The sequence below is a fragment of the Bos javanicus genome, chromosome 20, assembly GCF_032452875.1.
Source record: "Bos javanicus breed banteng chromosome 20, ARS-OSU_banteng_1.0, whole genome shotgun sequence".
Classification (NCBI taxonomy): domain Eukaryota; kingdom Metazoa; phylum Chordata; class Mammalia; order Artiodactyla; family Bovidae; genus Bos; species Bos javanicus.
In genome coordinates this window covers 31,119,558-31,141,112 of record NC_083887.1, presented here as the reverse complement: position 1 = coordinate 31,141,112, position 21,555 = coordinate 31,119,558, and the positions used below count along the sequence as shown (strand labels likewise).

General features: G+C 41.4%; 1 protein-coding gene across 4 annotated transcripts in view; it reads right to left on the bottom strand.

The window, feature by feature from the left end:
• Window positions 1-13,169, bottom strand: part of PAIP1 (poly(A) binding protein interacting protein 1) — a 28,704-nt gene extending 15,535 nt beyond the window's left edge. Inside the window, exons 1-4 of one of the 4 annotated variants that reach the window (XM_061393591.1) lie at window positions 13,058-13,169; window positions 11,450-11,619; window positions 2,512-2,697; window positions 253-365 (exon numbers count right to left, since the gene is read on the bottom strand). In XM_061393591.1, coding sequence (XP_061249575.1) covers window positions 253-365; window positions 2,512-2,697; window positions 11,450-11,548 — 398 coding nt within the window. In that variant the 5' untranslated portion in view covers window positions 11,549-11,619; window positions 13,058-13,169. Of the gene's footprint in view, window positions 1-252; window positions 366-2,511; window positions 2,698-11,449; window positions 11,620-12,208; window positions 12,894-12,929; window positions 13,037-13,057 lie in introns of those variants that run through there. The other 3 variants (XM_061393592.1, XM_061393589.1, XM_061393590.1) reach the window with 3 other exon arrangements.
• Window positions 13,170-21,555: the final 8,386 nt, after the last annotated feature.

The window sequence follows — 21,555 nt, the reverse complement described above, 5'->3', positions numbered from 1 at the left end:
ATATGTAAAATGACCATTTTTAAGATCTTGGAAAAAGAAAAGGCCCTTCCAGGCACAAAACCAAAGGCAGAGACCATTACCGAAAAAAGACTGCTATATATGAGTATAAACTTTTAATACTATATTCAAAAATAAGAATGGTCTGCCCTATTTTTCCCAGAAACTTCCTGTGAAGTGCAATCTTAGCAAGAAGAATGGTCAAATTCTAGCATGTTTAGGAGTTCTCCTTCACTCTCATACGTTCACACTGACCTTTGAAGTAGCAATTGGCGAAAGTTGCCACTCTGTGGGCTAATTGTCAGATGATGGGACAGGTAGTTACAGAGGCGTGCTCCCATGTAAGAGAAATTGGGGATAGATGTGGCCTTTCAAAAAGAAAAAAGTTTTGTATGACACAGATACATCAAGTCATTAATGCAAACACTTCACAACAATTTTCTAAAGAGAAAAAAACATTCCTACCTTCAGTACTATACAGAAAGTTACAAGTCATTTATGATTGTTAGGCATAAGGAAATTAACTCTCTCTCCCAAACTTACACCAAGAACCAGAATAAATACAAAGAAAAACATTAAGGCAAGCTCTCCCCATCATTTACCCGAGGTTAGCAGAAAGCAAACAGATAATCTGTTCATTTCTGCATAAAATATGTACAGGTACCCAGTTGCATAGTGCCAATTATGAAGAGTATTTGTGGAACTATTGATCAGAGTATCTTTCAGGAATAGGATGGCACCAACTCTGGCATCTAGCTGTCCAGAACAAGACAGGCCTGGACATTTGTGACCCTGGACATTACTAAACCTCCCTGAGCTTCAGTTTTGATTCCTATAGAGGTAATTAAGATCCCTGATGCAAAAGGTTAACATTTCAGCAACACTTCCAACACTCAAGGTAAAGAGAAAATCAAAAGAAATAAAATATTTTTAATAAGACAATGGAAAAACACTGAATATCAAAGACTGGGTGATATAGCCAAAGAAGTACTCAGGAAGCTTCACTTTCACTGCAGTTTTTAAAGAACAGCAGAGCACTCACATTAAGGGGCTTCTCACAAGGCAGTAGTTAACCAGGGCTTAGATCTAACAAACGGCCTGAATGCTGCTCCAACCCTATGCTGGGTCTACTTACGCACGTGTGACCTTAAGACAAGTCATGTAACCTCTGTTAAGCTATGTATAAAATGGGGATAAACGTAGTATGTTACAACCACCAAGGATTAAGTGAGTTAACTACAGGTCAAGTGTTTAGCAATGCCAGGCATGAAGTACTTTATAATTAGAACATTTTATTTCTAATTACTTCCCTGCTCACATAGGACCCTGTACATTTCTCATCTAGGAAGACTGACTGATTGTACTGACGTTCATATATGTGTATCTGATACCACAAAAGACTTAAAATTCAAATTTTATACTTTTTCCATTATTGGCACTGCTTTTGCTCTTAAAATTTAAAGTAAATTTAAAGACAACAAAATTGGTCATTAAAGTTTCATGCATCCCTGCTATACCTCAACTTTACTTCCACTGACAACCAATTTTAACTCTTTCTGCTACAAAGGTTTTAATCTTTGTATCTCCATGCTCCATGATATGAGTTTACATATTTCTTACTGGTTTAACACCAAGGAAGATGAACAGTTTTCATGTCAAAAGTAGGATTCAGGACAAACAGAGCAGTTCTATCTTCCTAAAAGCTCAGGCATTTTCAAAAAAAAATCTATGAACTGGCCAGGTAATATAGGAGTCTAGAAACAATTGAGAACAAACTGGAAAAATAGTCAAATGAAACACTCAGTTAAAAAAAAAATTGACCTGCTATCGTAAGTCACCCTTTCATATATCCAAGTTAGAGCTGCTCCTTCGGCAATGACTTGAAGAGAAATATAACCTTGGGCGGCACTTATCTCCTATTGTTTTTGGCCAGTCTCACTCACTGACCTTAGATTTATCTTCAAAATTGAGTACTATGTTTTCCCCCTTAAAATAGCATTAACGTATCAATGACCAATATGCTAAGATTAAAACTAAACTCTGTGTAAATAACCTAGACTGACATTAGATTTTTTAAGGAATTAAAAATCCTTGAAAATTTTAAAGACAAGCAGAAACGTTAAGATTCGAGTCAGTGTTTATAGTCTTTTTTTTTTTTTTTTAATAAAGAATCATTTACGAGGCAAAAAAGTTCTCCCATGACTTTTTCTCCCCTACTCCAATAACGGCAGATTCTTGTAAAACAGGGGTTTGGAAAAAAGCAAGATATTCATGTAGTGTCTTCATAAGTGTCCAAAACTCCTTCCAAATGCCTGTACAGAGCCTTGGCTACAGTCCTGGATCTCTAATTACAGAAATTTTGTACAACAGAGACTTAAAAGCTCCCATGAACCATAAACAGTCAAGGCATGTCGAGGCTGGTGAACGTGAACCTGGCTCCCCTCAAGGAGCAGCCACCATCTTCCACCATCAGGGCAGCTGTTCAATGAGCACGCATGCAGTCAGCCAACCTACCTGTTGATAGATGAGTTCCATAAGTTCTTGCAAAGCATCATCTGTTGTAACCCAGCCATTCAGGGTCTCTGCAAACTGTCCAATTTCAGTTTCAAAACTGCCAGGCTGTTCTGTAAGATGATTCAAAAAATCCTGAACATATTCTGATAAAGTAGGATAATCCTCACAACCGTCCTCATAGGATTCCTATAGGTCAAAGGTTAAAAGAGAAAAAATTAACCCATGCAACTAGCTAAAATAAACATGAGGCAGCTTTAAATTGGAATGTCTCTAGCTCAAATGGTATTTTTAAGAATCTTTCACCTGATAAAATGTTATTTTCTTCAAAAAGTTCAGTCCACTTTTTCCTTGCCTAACAGCCAAAATGTGGTAACAGAAGGGCTCCATCTAGCTGGGTAGAGAACTGTCTTCCCACCTCTGGCAGATTTACAAGATTACTGAGAAGTAAAGTTTAAACCAGTATTTCACTGTAAGACCCAATATCAAAATTTAGAGTTAATAATAAGATTCAGGATTTGTTTCAAAATGGAAGGGGGAGAGGGACCAGATATATACAAACAAGAATGGCCACATGTAGTTAACTATTGAGGCCATGGGCATTCAATATACCATTCTCTTTCCTTGTAGACATTCAACAATTTCTATATTGGAAAAAAAAGTTTGTTATCTGTCAATCTCCAAAGACAGAAAATGTCTTTATAGTTTAAATGATTACAAAATATAGTGTACAGTGGTAAGAGACTTTCTGGCTGCTATGTCCAGCCAATCTTGATAGTAGCAAGTTTCCAATTAATATCACTATCATCTCAATGTTCACAGCAGCACTATTTACAACAGCCAAGACACAGAAGCAACCTAAATGTCCATCGAGAGATGAATGGATAAAGATGTGGTACTTATATACAGCTGTAAAAAATGAAATAATGGATGAACCTAGAGATTATCAAAATAAGTCAGAGAAAGACAAAGGTCATATGATGATTGCTTATATGCACAATCAAGTCTTTAAAAAATGACACGAATTTATTTCCAAAACAGAAATGGGAGTCACAGACATAGAAAAAAAACTTATGGAGAATGGGATTGACATATACATACTACTGTATACAAAACACATAATTAATAAGGAGCTCCTGTATTGCAAAAGCAACTCTACTCAACACTCTGTAAAGAGCTATATGAGAAAACAATCTAAAAAAGTAGACATAGGTACAACAGGTTCCACTTTGTTGAAACTAACAACACTGTAAATCAACTATACTCCCAATAAAGTTTTGTTTTTTTTTTAAAACCACTATCACCTTTATTAGTTTCCAGCATTTTAAATAATGGCAGAATGTTGAGTAGGGTGACTGGTGCAAAAGATAACAGATCTGAGTATTAATCCTTATGTTCACAATGTCTGGAATACCACTTAAAGCATTCTGAAGTTTACTTGAGAGTTATTTCCTTCTTTAGGGGATCTTCCCAACCCAGGGATCAAAACCAGGTCTCCTGCATTGCAGGTGGATTCTTTACCAGCTGAGCCACCAGGGAAGCCCAAAAGTTGACTGATGTCTGCTTCATCATCTGTTTTGTTTTTGTTTTGCTTTTAAGTCCATGAAAGTGATAGTGTTAGTCGCTCAGTCATGTCTTGACTCTAATCCCAGGGACTGTAGCCTGCCAGGCTCCTCTGTCCATGGGATTCTCCAGGCAACAACACTGGAGTGGACAGCCATTACCTTCTCCAGGAAATCTTCCCAACCTAGGGATTGAACCCGTGGGTCCCGTGCACTGCAGGCAAATTCTTTACCATCTGAGCCACCAGGGAAATCCAATAACTATGCTTGATAAAATTTACCCCTTTCCAAAAGAAGCCAAAATGAGAAACCACATGAAACAATTATGACTACAGTATGGAAGCATTTTATGAAGGAGTTAAGTTCCAAAGTCAGTGAGTAAAGTAAGGAAGGGGAAAAAAAAAAAAAAATCATACCTAGTCAGAATTTGCCCTAGGAAAGCCCCATGTTGAAGCTGGATGTATAATCTTAGTGAGAAGACTAACACTGCTAGTAATGACCACTATTCTTAAGCTGACTACCATTTAGAGGCCATGTTGCATAATTTTTTTATACTTTTAGACACTACAGTCATATTTAACATGACCTACTACAGGTACTATAAGAGGACTCAGGAATTAAGAGCAGAGGCAGGAAGAGCAGAGCATGGTGCCTATAGTGCTCATACAGGGTTCACTGAGCAGAAGAGCAGGGAAACTTGCATACTTTAAATGTCTGATTACACACTTGAATCCAAATTAAGTAACTGTACTGTAAGATAAAGTAAGCATCAGTGTTGATGAAATTCAAATTCATGAATCATAAACATTACAGCTGTGTGACAGAATTACATGAGTTAATGAGTTAAGTGAGTTAATCAGTAAAAGCCCTTGGACCAGTACACAGTAAGGCACTAAGTATTCAACAAATTTTAAATTTCTAGGAAAATACTGAAACACATTCCAAATACAACAGCCATGTTCTCACACCTAAAGGAGCTAAAGTGTAAAAAGCATCCAGAAAGGAGAATGATCAACTACACCTGTTGGTACCTAGGATGGTCCTCTATCAATAAACCAATAGCCACCAGTTGCAAATATAGCATGTTGTTCATTCAAAACCATCTGAGTGTTACTGCTTACTTGACTGCTCTAGGTGCTGGGAATACTGCCACATCATGGATAAAGGAGACAAAGTCCTCCTTCCTCTCTTGGGTTTATTACTTCATAATGGCAGACACTTTTCAGATATTGAGATATAGTGGAAAAAACTGTCAGGGAAGAATTCCGAACAGTTAATATCCGAACTGAGAAAGAAAAAGCAAAACAACCAACCCTAAAACCAGCAACACAAATATCTGAGGAAAGATTTTATGCAAGGAGGACAAGAAGTATACAGGCCCTAAGGAGATATGCATTTGCCTAATACCTTTAAGAGATGCCAGAATACACAAACTGAGGATAAGGCAGTTGCTAATGCGATCCATGAGGCAAATGGGGAGTTCTTGTAGGGTTTGGGGACCACACTAAGACCAACTCAAGAGGCAGTGAAAAAACCAAGCAGGGGTCGGGGTTAGGGTGGGTTTAGGCAAGGAAGGATGTTGTACCAACTCAAGTAATCTGCGCATGCTCATATAGCTCTTACAGACATACAAATTATTAAGAATTGAGCACAGAACAAAGTCTCTGCTTTTAACTTCTGTGCTATACTCCAAAAAATTCAAAGGCCTATAACCCAATTTTGATACATAAGTTTACTTATTTATAAACTTAAAATAAGTTTTTAATTACATGTAAGTTGCCAAAAATTCATCTAACAATTCAAAGAATTGGTTAAGTATGTTACCTTATAGCCACACGATAAAACACCATATAGCCACTGAAAAGACAAGTATCAATACAGAAATACTATCAACACAGCAAATTAAAAGAATACAGAACCATATTTTCATACTATTTAACTGTTAGTTATAGGCAATGAAAATTTCTGTAAAGATAGACAAAGGATAAGTTATCTATGGAGTGAGGAAACAATTATAAATACTCACTCTTTAGGGCTTCCCTTGTGGCTCAGGGTCCGCCTATAATGTAGGAGCCACAGGAGACGTGGGTTAGATCCCTGGGTTGGGAAGATCCCCTGGAGGAGGGCATGGCAACCCACACCAGTATTCTTGTGGAGAATCCCATGGACAGAAGCCTGGCAGGCTACTGTCCATAAAGATTGTAGGTCGCAAAGAGTTGGACATGACTGAAGCAACCTGGTACGGCACTGACTTTATTATGAAATTGTGAAAGTGGTTAAGCATTACAAATGCATTATATTAAATAATTACTTAATGTTAACTACAAACATATATGAGTTTTACAATTAAAAACTAGTTTTAAGATTTTGATATGCAATTTAAAATTTACACATTTGTGGTATCCTACTATTAATGACAATGAAAAGCAGGAAGTCTCTCAGCAAATGGTATTGATTTCCTAACTGTTCTGATCAAATGTCATTCATTGAAGCAAAATGCAGGTTAGAACATTGACTTCAGTTTTTGTTTTTTGTTTTTTTCCCCCAAATAAGCATTACTCTTTTAAGGGAATCTGAAATGTGAAAGTAAAAGAGGAAAACAGAGCTGTTCTGAATAGAGCTGAACAGGGGATTCAAAGCCTGCTGTTTCACAAAGGGAAAAGGGAGGCACAGAGTATTCTGAACAGAGGAACACTCCAATGTTGGAATCAAAGCCTATGTTAGTTCTCTAGTACCAGATTTTTTTAAAGTATAAATTTCTTCAGTCTTTAATGTGAAGTCAAATGGCTTCCAAGTTGAGGAATATTTAAGTTTTATTTTTCTTAGAATTCTGTGACAAGAGATTAGTAGGAACATCATAGGTACTTTGAATACACTGTCAAGAGATAAGCCCCTAACCAAAGCAGTGGGAACAAAAGAAAATGATCAGACATTTACGTGAACAGTCAAGACTATTTTAGTTAACTTGATCAAAAGCGGGCAAGACTGTGAAAGAGGAAAGTGAGTCATACACCATACAAGCTTTTAGCCTGAGCAGTTAGGTAGAATATAAAAATGTAAGCAAAGGTTTGCAAAACATGAATTTTTCTTTGTTCTTGAGTTTGAATGTGCAATCCTCAGAAGAGGGCAAAACAAATGGAAACATAAGCCTGGAGTTGAGAGGAAGAATTAGATTCCAGAGTTATCAGCAAGCAGGTATGTGGTGGTCAGATTCTAGGAGATATGTAGTATCATCAAGGGAAGTAATAAAACAGAAAAAAGACAATTCTCAGAGCCTGCAGTCTGAGTAGAGGAGGAATGGTCTGAAAATTCGAAGGATGAAGAACTGCCACAGAAGCCAAAGGAAAAGTAAATGAGGAGAGGTGCTCATAGGAGCAAATGCTGTAGAATAATTTCATTGGTTCAAATCTGAAAAAATGATGGTTGCAGTCTTGGTAATCAAAACTACGTGAAGAGAGAAAAATTTAAGACAAGATTAGGATCATAAATATTCAGTTCTTAAAAAGGAGGAAATTTTGAAAGACTTAAAATGTGCCCTTGGCACCTTGCTCAGGACCTACACCAGGAGGTCAACCTTACAGATCACACGGTGTTCAAGAAGTCTATTTAGATGAGAGTTAAGACGACAATCAATTTTAAAATAAAAACCTCAGCTGTCACAAAAATAGTACAATTAAGAGGATCAGTCTGCAGAGGTTTCAATGGTCAGTGAGGTGTAAAGTAGTGACAACAGTGAACAATTTTTCCTTTGAAGAATGTTACAATTAAAAGGCAAGAAAAACTGGGCAGTAACTTGAAGGAGGATGTTCTCAGAAAAAGCTGGGATTTTTTGTGCATGTTGGGGAGGGTGGGGGATTTTGTCTCTTAGTAAATAATTTATCAACTCCTATGTGGAATTTTTGGTTCTCATAAGTGAACCATGATTAAATATTTAAGAGGTAGTAGTTGACCTGAGAAAAAGCAATGGCCAGGAATAGATGGACACGGCAACTCACTGGTAAGAAGGCATATAAAGAAGATTCTAGCAGTGAGATTAAAGGAAGGTTTGAAGATAAAAGGACCTAGAGTTTTAGAAAGGTTATGAAAGCACAGTAAAAGACTATTGTAAAAAATGTAAAACACATGCATTCTTGAGAGCAGATCCTGCTCAAGGATATCAAGCAATAGCCTCTCACGTGTATAACAAAGGAAGATTCAAGAAATTTCTGGAAATCCAGCCAGGAGACCACTAGAATACAGGCTCTACAAAGATAAGAACTTTTTATCCACTGCTGTATCCCCAGCCCTTGATTCATGGTTAAGTATTCAATTATTTTCTGAACAAGTGAATGAATACAGCTAACTCTGGATTATGGTTACTGTCAGGAAAAGCTTCTCTCATAATCAGACTTTATCCTAAGACTTAAGGGAAAAATCAAGGATATTGCTGTTCTGTGACTGAGAAAAACTCTTAGCTTTGACAGAGGGTAAAAGGCTAAGGCCAGAGAATGATATAACAGGGCAGGAGTAGCAAGCTTCCCAGGTGGCGAAATGGTAAAGAATCCGCCGACAACGCACAAGATGCAAAAGACGCAGGCTGGATTCCTGGGTAGCCCTGTGAGTGCTCTGATGCGCACGTCCCCCGTTCTGTGTCTAGTCCTTAAAGTTTTGATATGAGCCGGACTCATTCTTGGGGCTTCCCTGGTGGCTCAGACAGTAAAGAATCTGCCTGCAATGCAAGATACCCTGGTTTGAGCCCTGGAGAAGGAAATGGCAACCCACTCCAGTATTCCTGCCTGGAAAATCCCAAAGTCAGAGGAGCCTGGCTGACTACAGTCCATGGGGTCGCCAAGAGTCAGACATGACTGAGCACAGACGCACTCAGCAAGCTTGAATGCCTATAGAATCCAGGTGGATTACAGGCAAATGAAGTAAGCCGGTGAGCAAATTAGAGCTTACACACCATCTAAAGGGGCTGCCTCTATTCAGCTCCAGCCAACATTTGCTCTATCAAAATAGCAGTCCAGTATGGCCAGATCTTATGATTTCAAAGAAACCTCAAAAAAAAAAAAAAAAAAAAAATTCAGCTTTGCAGTATCTAATATAAGTACTGGTAAAGTATAAAGCCCCACTTTAAAAAATACTCAGGGCCAAAGAAGACACCTGCAGGCAACATGTGAGCCATGCAGACAGGGCTTCCAGTCTGCAGTTTGCTCTGGCAAACAGAGCCAAGCTGGAGCTGATATACAAGAGATTAAGAAGTGCCAAAAAGATGGCAATGGCTCAAAGAAGTCGACTAACATGGCTCAATACACTGCTCTCAGGGAGTCACGTGAACTATTTAAGAAACTAGCTGGTAGAGAATTATGAAAAAACTACATTCCTCTCACCATGAAATAGCCCAAATCACTGGGAAAGCAAACAAATGAGAAACCATTTGTGGCTGTTAAGGTAAGTATCCTTAAGTTACTCAGCTACTCAAAGCTCTCAAATGGTTCCTTTCTTCTCTAAGCCAAAAACAGTTTTGGGGCAAGAATCCAAGCTGCTCTCATTTCTACTTTACATAATTGATGGCCCATTCCACCCCAAGTCAACTGCTCTTCCTGCTATGCCTGTACTTTCCCCTCTCCAGCCCCAAAGCTCTTTCCTAATGCAGTCTAAGATGCATGAAGTTTCTAAAATATGGAATAAAAAGTTCTCCTATACCTTCTATCAAATATGGAAGTAAAGTCCCTCTAACTCTCTCCCCCAAAGCAACAAAAAAGGTGTGCTACCATTAGTTGATCAGGGGCTTTTCAAATTAAAAAAGATGACACACACCCACCGGAATAGCTAAACTTAAAATAGCAAATACCAAGTGCTGATAAGGAATTAAACTACCTGGAAACCATATGGTACTCAATGAATACACTGGAATCAGTCTTTTTGGAAAAGTATTCAGAAGTCTTTACTAAACCTAGCTACCGTATGTCCCAACAACTCCACTCCTAGATATATACCAAACACAAACAAGGACATGGACAAGAACAGCAGCCCCAAACATAATAGCCCGACTGTGAAAGCCAACCAAATGTTCATCAACAAATATTCACACAGTGGATTGCCACGAGAATAAATCACCTCCAGCAACATGCTGCAATACTGATTAATACTGATGTTGAATGAAAAGAGAAAAATAGTATATTCTATGAGACTCCATTTATATGAATTTTGAACAGAAGCAAGATTACTGTTAGATCAAAATAGTGGTTACCTTTGGAGAGCAGTGGACTTCCCTTACGGCTCAGCTGGTCAAGAATCTGCCTGCAATGCAGGAGACCTGGGTTCGATCCCTGGGTTGGGAAGATCCCCTGGAGAAGGGAAAGGCTACCCACTCCAGTATTCTGGCCTGGAAAATTCCATGGATTGTATAGTCCATGGGGTCACAAAGAGGCAAGACAGGACTGAGCGACTTTGACTTTGGAGAACAGTAATGACTAGAAGGAGACAGAGTGGGCTGTGGGGATGGTGATAACGTTCCTTTTCATTATCTGGATGCCCAAGTATTTTCACATTGTGAAACTTTGAGCTAAACCTGAGTTACACTATTCCGTATACTTACATGTCAAAAAATGAAGAACAGGAGAGACAGGACTTATGCTAAAGTATTATTTCTTCAATCCAGAATGGTCCCTGCCCTATTTATCTACAATCAATTGCTATGCATTTACTATCACAACAATTCTTTTCTTTGTATCCCAACCATGCTTGATTGTTTTCTCTTGATATTTAGGTGACACCAATTTCTAACATTTATATTATTGACAAAGATGAATCTGAAAGAAGTTCTTTATACCTAAACACTTTATCAAAACTCCCTACATTTCTATATAACTGTTAATTAGAACCAGAAACACTTCTATTTTAACATAACAGAGCCCAGATGTGTACTTCTTAACATTCAAACACCTACCACAATTAGCCCACAGCAAAACCAGTTTAATTTACCCTAAAGTTACCAGTGAATATCCAGCTGTTCCGCTAAAATCAAATTAAAAATTAACTTTTCCAGGCCACTATTCTATAGGTCGTCCATAAAGTCAGGACACAGACTTCAGTTTTATAGACTGAAGATGTCCTTGACCACTGTAAATTTATTAAACTATAGATGGTGGAAATACAGCAATGAACAAAATAGACAAGACTCTCTACTCTCAAGCTTATGTTCTGATACCTTGACTGTAATAACTACCTCGAATATAATAAATACATTCCTGAATCACTTTTGTTTCCTCATGATTTCAATACATTCATGTTTTTATGTGAGGTACAGAAAGCACACCAGCATACTGATAAATGATGTAATAACCACATTCTTCCAGTAATACTAAATTAGAGTTGTAGTAAAAAGGTGTACTTACTGTATAATTAGAAGAATAACTTGATGGGTAGAATTCAGGGGCGTTTACAGACAGCTTAGACATTAATACAGGAGCTACAACCACCTGGGGTTTAGCCATTGCTGACTCCGAATTCTGCTGTGGGATGTTATCCGGCGAACTAGATGGAGCTCTCAGGGGCCTCGTTTGTTCTGGGAAAGGGGGGAAAAAAATTGGTGTCAGATGCTTTCATTCCTTTGGATAATAACTTACATATACGGAAAAGCCATCTGAGCAAGACTGGTTTCTAAGTCAAACAAGAACCACCACGAAATTTAAGGTTATCGTCAGGATAGCTGCAAAGAGCCTGCAAAAAGGAACAATAGACTTGCTTTAATCATTTTATGTACATACCGCTTTCTAAATAAATACGTGAGGGCTTATTTTTCATTTTTTCTTTTTTAAAGAGTCGGTTAAAAAGAGGTGGATGCCCGCCTCAGGCCTCCCCCTCGGGGGCTGGGGAGTGGAGGCGAATTTTACTTCCTCCCGGGACAGCAGAACTCAGAGGGCGCCACGGGCCCCTCCCCCCGCCGGGGAGCACAAAGGATTCTGGCGGCCACCTTCCAAACCCGGTTCTGGGCCCGTCCCCACCCCGAAACAACCGGGCCCTTCGGGGAACGCTCTCGGGGAATTGGGGTGTAAAGAGGGGACAGCGCGCCTCCCTCCTCGGGGGCGCGCGGAGGGCCGTGGTGGGGGAAGCGTTGGCCCAGGAGGACGGGGTCCCCTAGAGCGGCTCCGTACCTGGGAGCGCCCCGGGCCGGGCAGGCCGCTGGGGGCCGGCGGGGACCTCGCACTGGGCCCCTGGCGGCGGGGCCGTCCTGGGCTGGCGCAGCGGCGGCGGCTGCAGGAAGCCCGGAGCTTTGGGTTGAGGCGGCGGCGGCGGCGGCTGGTGCCGCGGCCGCTCAGCAGGCCCCGCTCCGTTCGGGAAACCAGCGCCCTCAGGCCCGCCCCCTCCGCGGCCCAGGCCCCGGCTCCGGCCCCGACCAGCACCTGGGGCCCGGTCGAAACCGTCCGACATGCTCCTCCTCCTCCTCCGGGGGCCGCTGCTGCTGCGCTCGGGAGAAGACACGAGGGGAGGCGCCGCGGGCCGGCTCTCGCCGCGGCGCTCACTCAGGCCTCATGGAGGAGGAGGGCGGCGGGTCCCCGCTAGGCTCCTCAGCGCTTCGGGCGGGCGGAGCGGACGGCAGCTAAAGCACCCGCCGAACCCGCTGCTTCGGAGCGCCCGCCCCCCGAGGCTAGCCTCGGCTTTCCGATTCTCCCCACAAATCTGGCTCCCCCGCCTCCGGCGCGGCGGGGGCGAAGGCGGGTCACAGCGGCCCCCCGCGGCCCGGAGGCCCAGGGCGCGCCGGCCTCGGCTCCTCCCGTTCGCGGCGGGCGGGCGGGCAGCCGCGGCCCAGCAGGCGGTCCGGCGAGCGGCGCCTAGGCCGCGGGGGCCGGGCGAGGGGCTGAACGGGGCGCTTACCCCTGCTAGGCCCGGCCTGCGCGATGGTTCTCGGGAGAGAAGTGCGAGACTGACGGTTGAGGCCAGGAAATAAATAAATTACGGGGGGAGGGGGCGTGGAGCCGGCGCCAGGGTTCGCGGACGCTCACCTTCCGGAGGCGCGCAGGTGTGTTCAATGTGCGGGCGCAGGCGAGACCCGAGGACTGGCAGGCAGCCGGGCAGTGGAAGCTCGTCTGCCACCTGCTATGTTAGTCGCGGGGGAAGGGAAGAGGAACAGAATCGAAATACGCCTCCCACCCCCGCTCCTCTCAATTCACTGTAGGTGTTTATCACAGTAGGTCACAGTATGACCAAGCTTTACTCTCTTCTCTTTTCTCTTACCCTCCAGAAATTTTAAGAAAATACACTACCTTTCAATGAAACGCCTCTCTTTTTCATCTTCTGCCAGTGCTGTCTAATCAAAATATGAGAGCCACAAATGCAAGCCACTTACATAATTATAAATTTTCTAGAATGCACCTTACGCGAGTGAAAAGAAACAGGTGAAATTAATTTACATAATATCATTTACTTAAGTAGATTCCAAATGGTATCATTCCAACATGTAATTAATAAAGATACAAAAAATTTTTTTTCATACTAATCAAAATCCAATGTGTATTCTAGGCTTCTGGCATATCTCACTTAGGATGAAGCCATTTGAAGTGCTCAGTAGCCCTCTGAGGCTAGTTGCTACTGCACTGCACAACAAATTTCTATCCATTATTTATGTGTAAATTATTGTTTTTTAAAAACCAGCTCTGATGGTGCTAAAGCCAAATGAGAGGAAAATGTAAGTAATAAAAAGGAAAAAAAAATGATTTTTTCAGTATGAAATTGAAACATCTTCACAAATTGATTGTAGCCCTGTATTTTAAGCAAGGCTTAATGTTTTTCAATTTTGTCATCTTGAGAATCATTTGTTAGGAAAAAATAAACCTGTTAACAATTTCTTATTGCTAATAAAGAAAACACTGACATCTTCACCTAAATGAAGGAGGAAAATAGCTCTGATGAAGGCGTGCATTCTCAGTCCTGTCCACTCTGTGCAACCCCATGGACTATATAGCCCGCCAGGCTCCTCTGTCCATGGGATTCTTCAGGGGAGAACGTTGGAGTGGGTTGCCATTTCCTCTGCCAGGAGATTTTCCCAACCCAGGGATGAAACCCACATCTTCTTCATCTCCTGCATTGGCAGGCAGATTCTTTATCATTGAGCCACCTGTAAAGCCCTAATGAAGGCAATCATGAATAAATGTTTAACACTGTTGATTGTTGGCAAAAATAAGTCAGGGATGGAAGCCAGCAAAAAGTGTGGTTCCTCGGTGCTGAGAAAGAACGTAGGGTTCAAAGTAGGCCAGAAGTTTGGTTTGGATCCTGGTTTAGACCCTTAATGCCTGGGTGGTCTTGGGTAAGTAAAGGATTTAGCTTCTCTGAGCCTCAGTTTCCTCAGCTATGAAATAAAAAGTATCCTGTAGCACTAAGTATATATCACAAAGACAAGATTACAATTTCAAAATTAGATGAGATAATGCCGATAACATAAAAATTCATTCTTTTAGGTGGTCGTCACTTCTTGCCTGGACTTTTCTATTGTGTAGGAAAGCCCCACAAACTGTATGCTCAACAACAGAATTATCCTTTATGTTCCACCAAGGTAGCTGATCCAATCCTGTCCCAGACTTTTGTTTGCATTCACCCCTCTTTTCTCCCCTTAGAACTTGATGGCTAGTTCCTTTTCCATATCTAAGTCTTTCTTATCTGAGAATGAGGCTATTCTGCATCCATGGTGAAATCAGGTTATCTTTATAGCCCCTTTTGTTAGATAAGTTAGATAATTTAGATGTTGCTCTTCCCGACTCTGCGACTCCATGGACTGCAGCACACCACGCCTCCCTGTCCATCATCAACTCCTGGAGCTTGCTCAGACTCATGTCCCTTGAGTTGGTGATGCCATCCAACCATCTTGTCCTCTGTTGTCCCCTTCTCCTCCTGCCTTCAATCTTTCCCAGCATCAGGGTCTTTTCCAATGAGCTTCAGGATGAGTCCTTCCAATGAATATTCAGGACTGATTTCTTTTAAGATTGACTGGTTTGATCTCCTTGCAGTCCAGGGGACTCTTAAGAAACTTCTCCAACACCACAGCTCAAAAGCATCAATTCTTCAGTGCTCAGCTTTCTTTATAGTCCAACTCTCACATCTATGCATGACTACTGGAAAAACCATAGCTTTGGCTAGACGGACCTTTGTTGGCAAAGTAATGTCTCTGCTTTTTAATATGCTGTCTAGGTGTGTCATAGCTTTTCTTCCAAGCAGCAAGTGTCTTTTAATTTCCTGGCTGCAGTCACCATCTGCAGTGATTTTGGAGTCTAAAAAAATAAAGTCTGTTACTGTTTCCATTGTTTCCCCATCTATTTGCCATGAAGTGATGGGACTGGATGTCTTGATCTTCGTTTTCTGAATGCTGAGTTTTAACCCAACTTTTTCACTCTCCTCTTTCACTTTCATCAAGAGGCTCTTTGGTTCTTTCTTGCTCTCTGCCATAAGAGTGGTGTTATCTGCATATCTGAGGTTATTGATATTTTTCCAGGCAATCTTGATTCCAGCTTGTGCTCCATCCAGCCTGGAGCACATGGAGCATGATGGACTGTGCATATAAGTTAAATAAGTAGGGTGACAATATACAGCCTTGACGTACTCCTTTTCCTATTTGGACCCAGTCTGTTGTTCCATGTCCAGTTCTAACTGTTGCTTCTTGACCTGCATACAGATTTCTCAGGAGACAGGTCAGGTGGTCTGGTATTCCCATCTCTTTAAGAATTTTCCACTGTTTGTTGTGATCCACACAGTCAAAGGCTTTGGCGTTGTCCTTTGCCTTCTGCCTATTTACTGTTATGGTATAGGAAAAGTGGACCTGGGGACAAACATGAATGAATTTGTTACATAGCTGTTGCTCTGATTCTTAGTCCTTCAGACTTGGGCTGGAATTACACTGCTAACTTTCCTTGGTTTCCAGCTTGCGGACAGTAAATCATGAGACTCCTCAGCCTCCATAATCACATAAGCCAATTCCGCATTATAAATTGTAGCCATCTCTATATCTATCTTCTGTTAGTTGTATTTCTCTGAAAAGCCCTGAGACAGAAATTGATGCTGAGAAGTGGGGTGCGGCTGTAACAAATACCAAAAAATTGTGGTAGTGGCTTGTGAACTGGTTAATGGGTAGAGGCTGCTTGTGATTTCTTATTCTTTTTCTTTTTTTTGCTGCGTGAAATGTGTGGGATCTTAGTTCCCAGGACAAGGAACTTGCTCCCTGCAGTGGTAGCATGGAGTCTGAATCACTGGACTGCCAGGGAAGTCCCTGGTAGTGATTTTATACAAGCTAGAAAAAGTCGATATTGCCATGAAGGGACTGTTAAAGGTAATTCTGATGACAGCTCAGAAAGGAAAGAGGAGCGCTGTAGAGAAAGCTTCCATCTTCTTAGCGAATACAAATAATCACATACAGAGTGTTGGTAGAAATATGGATACTAAAGATGATTCCAATGATGTCTCAGAGAGAAATAAAGATGTCATCAGACAATGGCAAAAAGGCATTCCGTATTACAAAGTGGCAAAGATCCTCTCCAGCTGTGAACCTGTGAAACCAGTTCAGTGATGTTTTTACCCAGTCTATGGTATTTTGTTAAAGCAGCCCAAAGTAAGCCTTTACCCAGAGAAATGAAGATTTATGTCCACACAAAAACTGGTACCCAAGCTTTTATAGTAGTTCATAATAGTCCCACACTGGGAACAATATAAATTCTTTAATGGATGAATTGCTGAACTGTGGTATTCATACCATAAAATACCACTCAACAAGAAAAAGGAAAAACCCCTGATAAATAGAACTTTGATGGCTCTTGAGGGATTATGTTGAGTTTAAAAAAGAAAGTAATCTCAAAAGGTTATTGTATGATTCCATTTGTACAACTTCTCTCAGTGAGGTGGCAGTGAATGGTGACTAGAAATGAGACCTTAATTCTCTGCCCAGGAGCTGAACGTGGGCAACCTGTGTGAAAGCCAGGAATTCTAGCCACCAGATCAGCAAGGGCTAAAAGGCTAGAAGCTAATTTTCCTGGGATCTTTGCGCCCCAGTGAAAAATGCATTTATCACACAGGCAGAAAATGTAAATGCAGGTACGAAGCTTATTATTAGAGACAAAGAACAGCAACAAATGGGAGAGCACAGAGAGAAATGGTTTGTTTAGTTAAGACAGGAGCAAGGAGAGATACACACCCAGAGAGAATGGCTGTGGGTGTCCCCCCTCGTAAGGTGGGGCACAGTAAGAAGACAGTTAAGTCACTTATATAGGGCATTCTTCTGGGTCTTTGTCTTGCTTCAGGCCAATTATCTGGTCTCTTTTTTCATAGCTGACCTATCCTAGGACATGCACCTGAGTGCCCATGCACCCCTCAGCCAAGGTGGATCTTCAAATGAAGGCTTCTAGAAGGAGCAAGACTTATTATGGCCTGGCATTATTCCTTGACTTCTGACCCACAAGGAGACTTTCTGCCCATGTGTAGTATCTCCCTCTTCCCAAAAGAAGGGGGAGCTGAGATCCCTTAATCCTTTACTCAGAAAGAGTTTTGCCCCTCTTTGTCCTTACCATGACTATTACCTTGACTATTGCCATGACTATTACCCTAAGGTGTTTATAAGGACAAATACTGACTATTTACCCTCTTTCTGTTGTTACTTCCATTTTGGAGGGCAAACAGGAGGGTGACTGTAAATGCCTTCACTGGAGGTCACCTGTCTCTTGTCTCAAGAAATGCTAACAGTTATTAAGTACCCAACCTGAAGCCCACTTCTTCATGACCCATGAAATAAAAACAGGAGGCCAGTTGTAAATGTCTAACCTGCAGGCCATCTATTTCTTACATCACAACCTTGAAATGACAATATTATCAAATCTCTTATTATTATATAGTAGAAGTGACAAATAGATTCAAGGGATTAGATCTGATAGAGTGCCTGAAGAACTATGGAAGGAGGTTCATAACATTGTACAGGAGACAGTGACCAAAACCATCCCAAAGAAAAAGAAATGCAAGAAGGCAAACTGGTTGTCTGAGGAGGCCTTACAAATAGCTGAGAAAAGAAGAGAAGCAAAAGGCAAAAGACAAAAGGAAAGATATGCCTATCTGAATGCAGATTTACAAAGAACAGCCAAGAGAGATAAGAAAGCCTTCTTAAGTATATAGTGCAAAGAAATAGAGGAAAACAATAGAATGGGAAAGACTAGAGATCTCTTCAAGAAAACCGGAGATACCAAGGGAACTTTTCATGCAAAGGTGGGCACATTAAAGGAGAGAAACAGCAAGGACTTAATAGAAGCAAAAGAGATTAAGAGGTGGCAAGAAAACACAGAAGAACGGTACAAAAAAGATATTAATGACCCAGATAACCATGATGGTGTGGTCACTCACCTAGAGTCGGACATCCTGGAGTGTGAAGTCAAGTGGGCCTGAGGAAGCATCACTATGAACAAAGCTAGTGGAGGTGATGGACTTCCAGCTGAACTATTTCAAATCCTAAAAGATGATGCTGTTAAAAGGCTGCACTAAATATGCCAGAAATTTGGAAAATTCAGCAATGGCTACAGGACTGGAAAGGATCAGTTTTCATTCCAATAAAGGAGGGTAGTGCCAAAAATTGTTCAAACTATCGCACAATTGCACTCATCTCACACGCTAGCAAGGTAATGCTCAAAATTCTCCAAGTGAGGCTTCAACAGTAAGTGAACCAAGATCTTCCAGACGTATAAGCTGCATTTGGAAAAGGCAGAGGAATCAGAGATCAAATTGCCAAAATCCACTAGATCATAGAAAAAGCAAGAGAATTCCAGAAAAACGTCTGCTTCACTGACTACGTTAAAACCTTTGACTGTGTGGAGCACAACAAACTGGAAAATTCTTAAAGAGATGGAAATAACAGGCTACCTTACCTGCCTCCTGAGAAATCTGTATGCAGGTCAAGAAGTAACAGTTAGAACCGGACATGGAACAACAGACTGGCTCCAAATTGGGAAAGGAGTACGTCAAGGCTGTATACTGTCACCCTTCTTATTTAACTTGTATACAAAGTACATCATGCTAATGCCAGGCTGGATGAAGCACAAGCTGGAATTGAGATTGCCGGGAGAAATATCAACAATCTCAGATATGCAGTTGATACCACTCTAAGGGCAGAACATGAAGATAAAGCCTCTTGATGCGGGTGAAAGAGGAGAGTGAAAAATCTGGCTTAAAACTCAACATTCAAAAAACTAAGAGCATGGCATCCGGTCCCATTACTTCATGGCAGATAGATGGGGAAAAAATGAAAACAGTGACAGACTTTATTTTCTTGGACTCCAAAATCACTGCAGATTGTGCCCCATGAAATTAAAAAACGCTTGCTCCTTGGAAAAAATGCTATGACCAACCTAGGCAGCATATTAAAAAGCAGAGACATCACTTTGCTGACAAAGTTAAAGCTTTGCCATATAGTCAAAGCTATGGTTTTTCCAGTAGTCGAGTATGGATGTGAGAGCTGGACCACAAAGAAAGATGAGCACTGAAGAACTGATGCTTTTGAATTGAGGTGTTGGAGAAGACTCTTGAGAGTCCCTTGGACTGCAAGGAGATCAAAACAGTCAATCCTAAAGGAAATCAACCCTGAATATCCATTGGAAGGACTGATGCTGATGCTGAAGCTCCAATCGTTTGGCCACCTGATGCCAAGAAGAGACTCATTGGAAAAGACCCTGATTCTGGGAAAGATTGAAGGCAGGAGGAGAAGGGGACAACAGAGGACGAGATGGTTGGATGGCATCACCGACTCAATGGACATGGGTCTGAGCAAGCTCCAGGAGTTGGTGATGGACAGGGAAGCCTGGCGTGCTGCAGTCCATGGGGTCGCAAAGAGTCAGACAGGACCGAGTGACTGAACAGCAACAACAACTATGTTCAGAGGATGACCAAATTAGAAGTTTAGTGACTGAACAATAATAATAATAAAGATGGAGGATGGCTTAGTGATTGCCAGGGGTTAAGCAGGGGATGGAGTTTGGAGAGAAGGAGGTGTGGTTATTAAAAAGGTAACACATGTAATTAAATTGCATAAAACATGAACTGTAGCCCACCAGCTTCCTCTGTTCATGGGATTCTCCAGGCAAGAGTACTGAAGTGGTTAGCCATTCCCTTCTCCAGGGAATCTTCCTAAACCAGGGATCAGATCCAGGTCTCTGGCATTGTAGGCAGGTTCTTTATCGTCTGAGCCATCAAGGAAGCCCGCTTAAGTGTGGCTTTTAAAAAGGTGACACTTGATTAAATTGCATAGAACTAAATACATGTGCGCGCACACACACGAATGAATGCATGTAAAACTAAGGTAAGCGGATTATTACCAGTTTCCTGGATTATTTGTGATACTGTATTATTTGTTGTTGTTTTAGTCACCACATTGAGTCCGACTCCTCCTGCAGTCCTTTGCAGCCTCAAGGACTGTAGCCCACGAGGTTCCTCTGTCCATGGGATTCTCCAGGCAATAATACTGGAGTGGGTTGCCATTTCTGACCCAGGGATGGAACCTACGTCTCCTGCATTGACAGGTGGATTCTTTACCAATGAGCCACCTGGGAAGCCCTTTAGTATTAAAGTTCTGCATATTTATGCATGATATCATTATCAGGGCAAATTGAATAAAGGAGAAATAAAATCTCTTATTTCTTACAACTGTATGTAGATCTATAATTATGTCTAAGTAAAAAGTTAAAAAAACTGAAGACACATAAGTAAATCTTGTTTCATTTTGTTCCATCACTCCCAACTCTTTCCTATCTAATTCTGTTCACTCTTTCCTGCTCAAATCATCATGACAAGTTATATATCATGGCAACATTATAAATTATTGGGGGTCTCATTAACAGAGAGAAGAGTTAGCTGATGTGTTGGTTCTCTTGGGTCTCATTTCTGTAAATTTTCTTCCTCTCCTAGTCTCTTGGGCCATCTATGAGATGTAGCTCCAGCCAGGCAGCACTTGACTCCAATCTGGATCAGGGCTCCAATCCCTCTTCAAGAGTCAGAATGCTGTCTGGAATCTCCCCCAACATTTAGTGTAGTCACTTGTTTAATGATGATCTATTAGCTGGACTGTAAATTCCGTGAGGATAGGAATCCACTCATTTTATTTGTTGATTCATTCAGTAAATATTGCATGTCTACTAAGTGCCAGGCTGTTCTAGGTGCTGAGGGTACTCAGAGGTGTGAGATTAGTAGGTATAATGTGTATGAAACTAATATCAGGAAGACCAGTTGGGTGGCAGCGGCAGAAACCCTGGTGAGAAATGATAGTGGCCACTAAGATAGTGGTTGTGGGGTTGAAGAGGGGAGCCAAATGCAAGAGATGCTAGGAAGAAGCTGACAGATGCAGGTAAGGCATTAAGGAAAAACGAGAGACAAAAATGACTCCAACTTTGGTGCCTCAGTCCCTAAGAGTGAGAATACCAGCAGGAAGCAGACTTTCACTGAACAGTGGCCTCTCACTAATTCCATTTCAGAAATTTCATTTGGCACCTGGAGT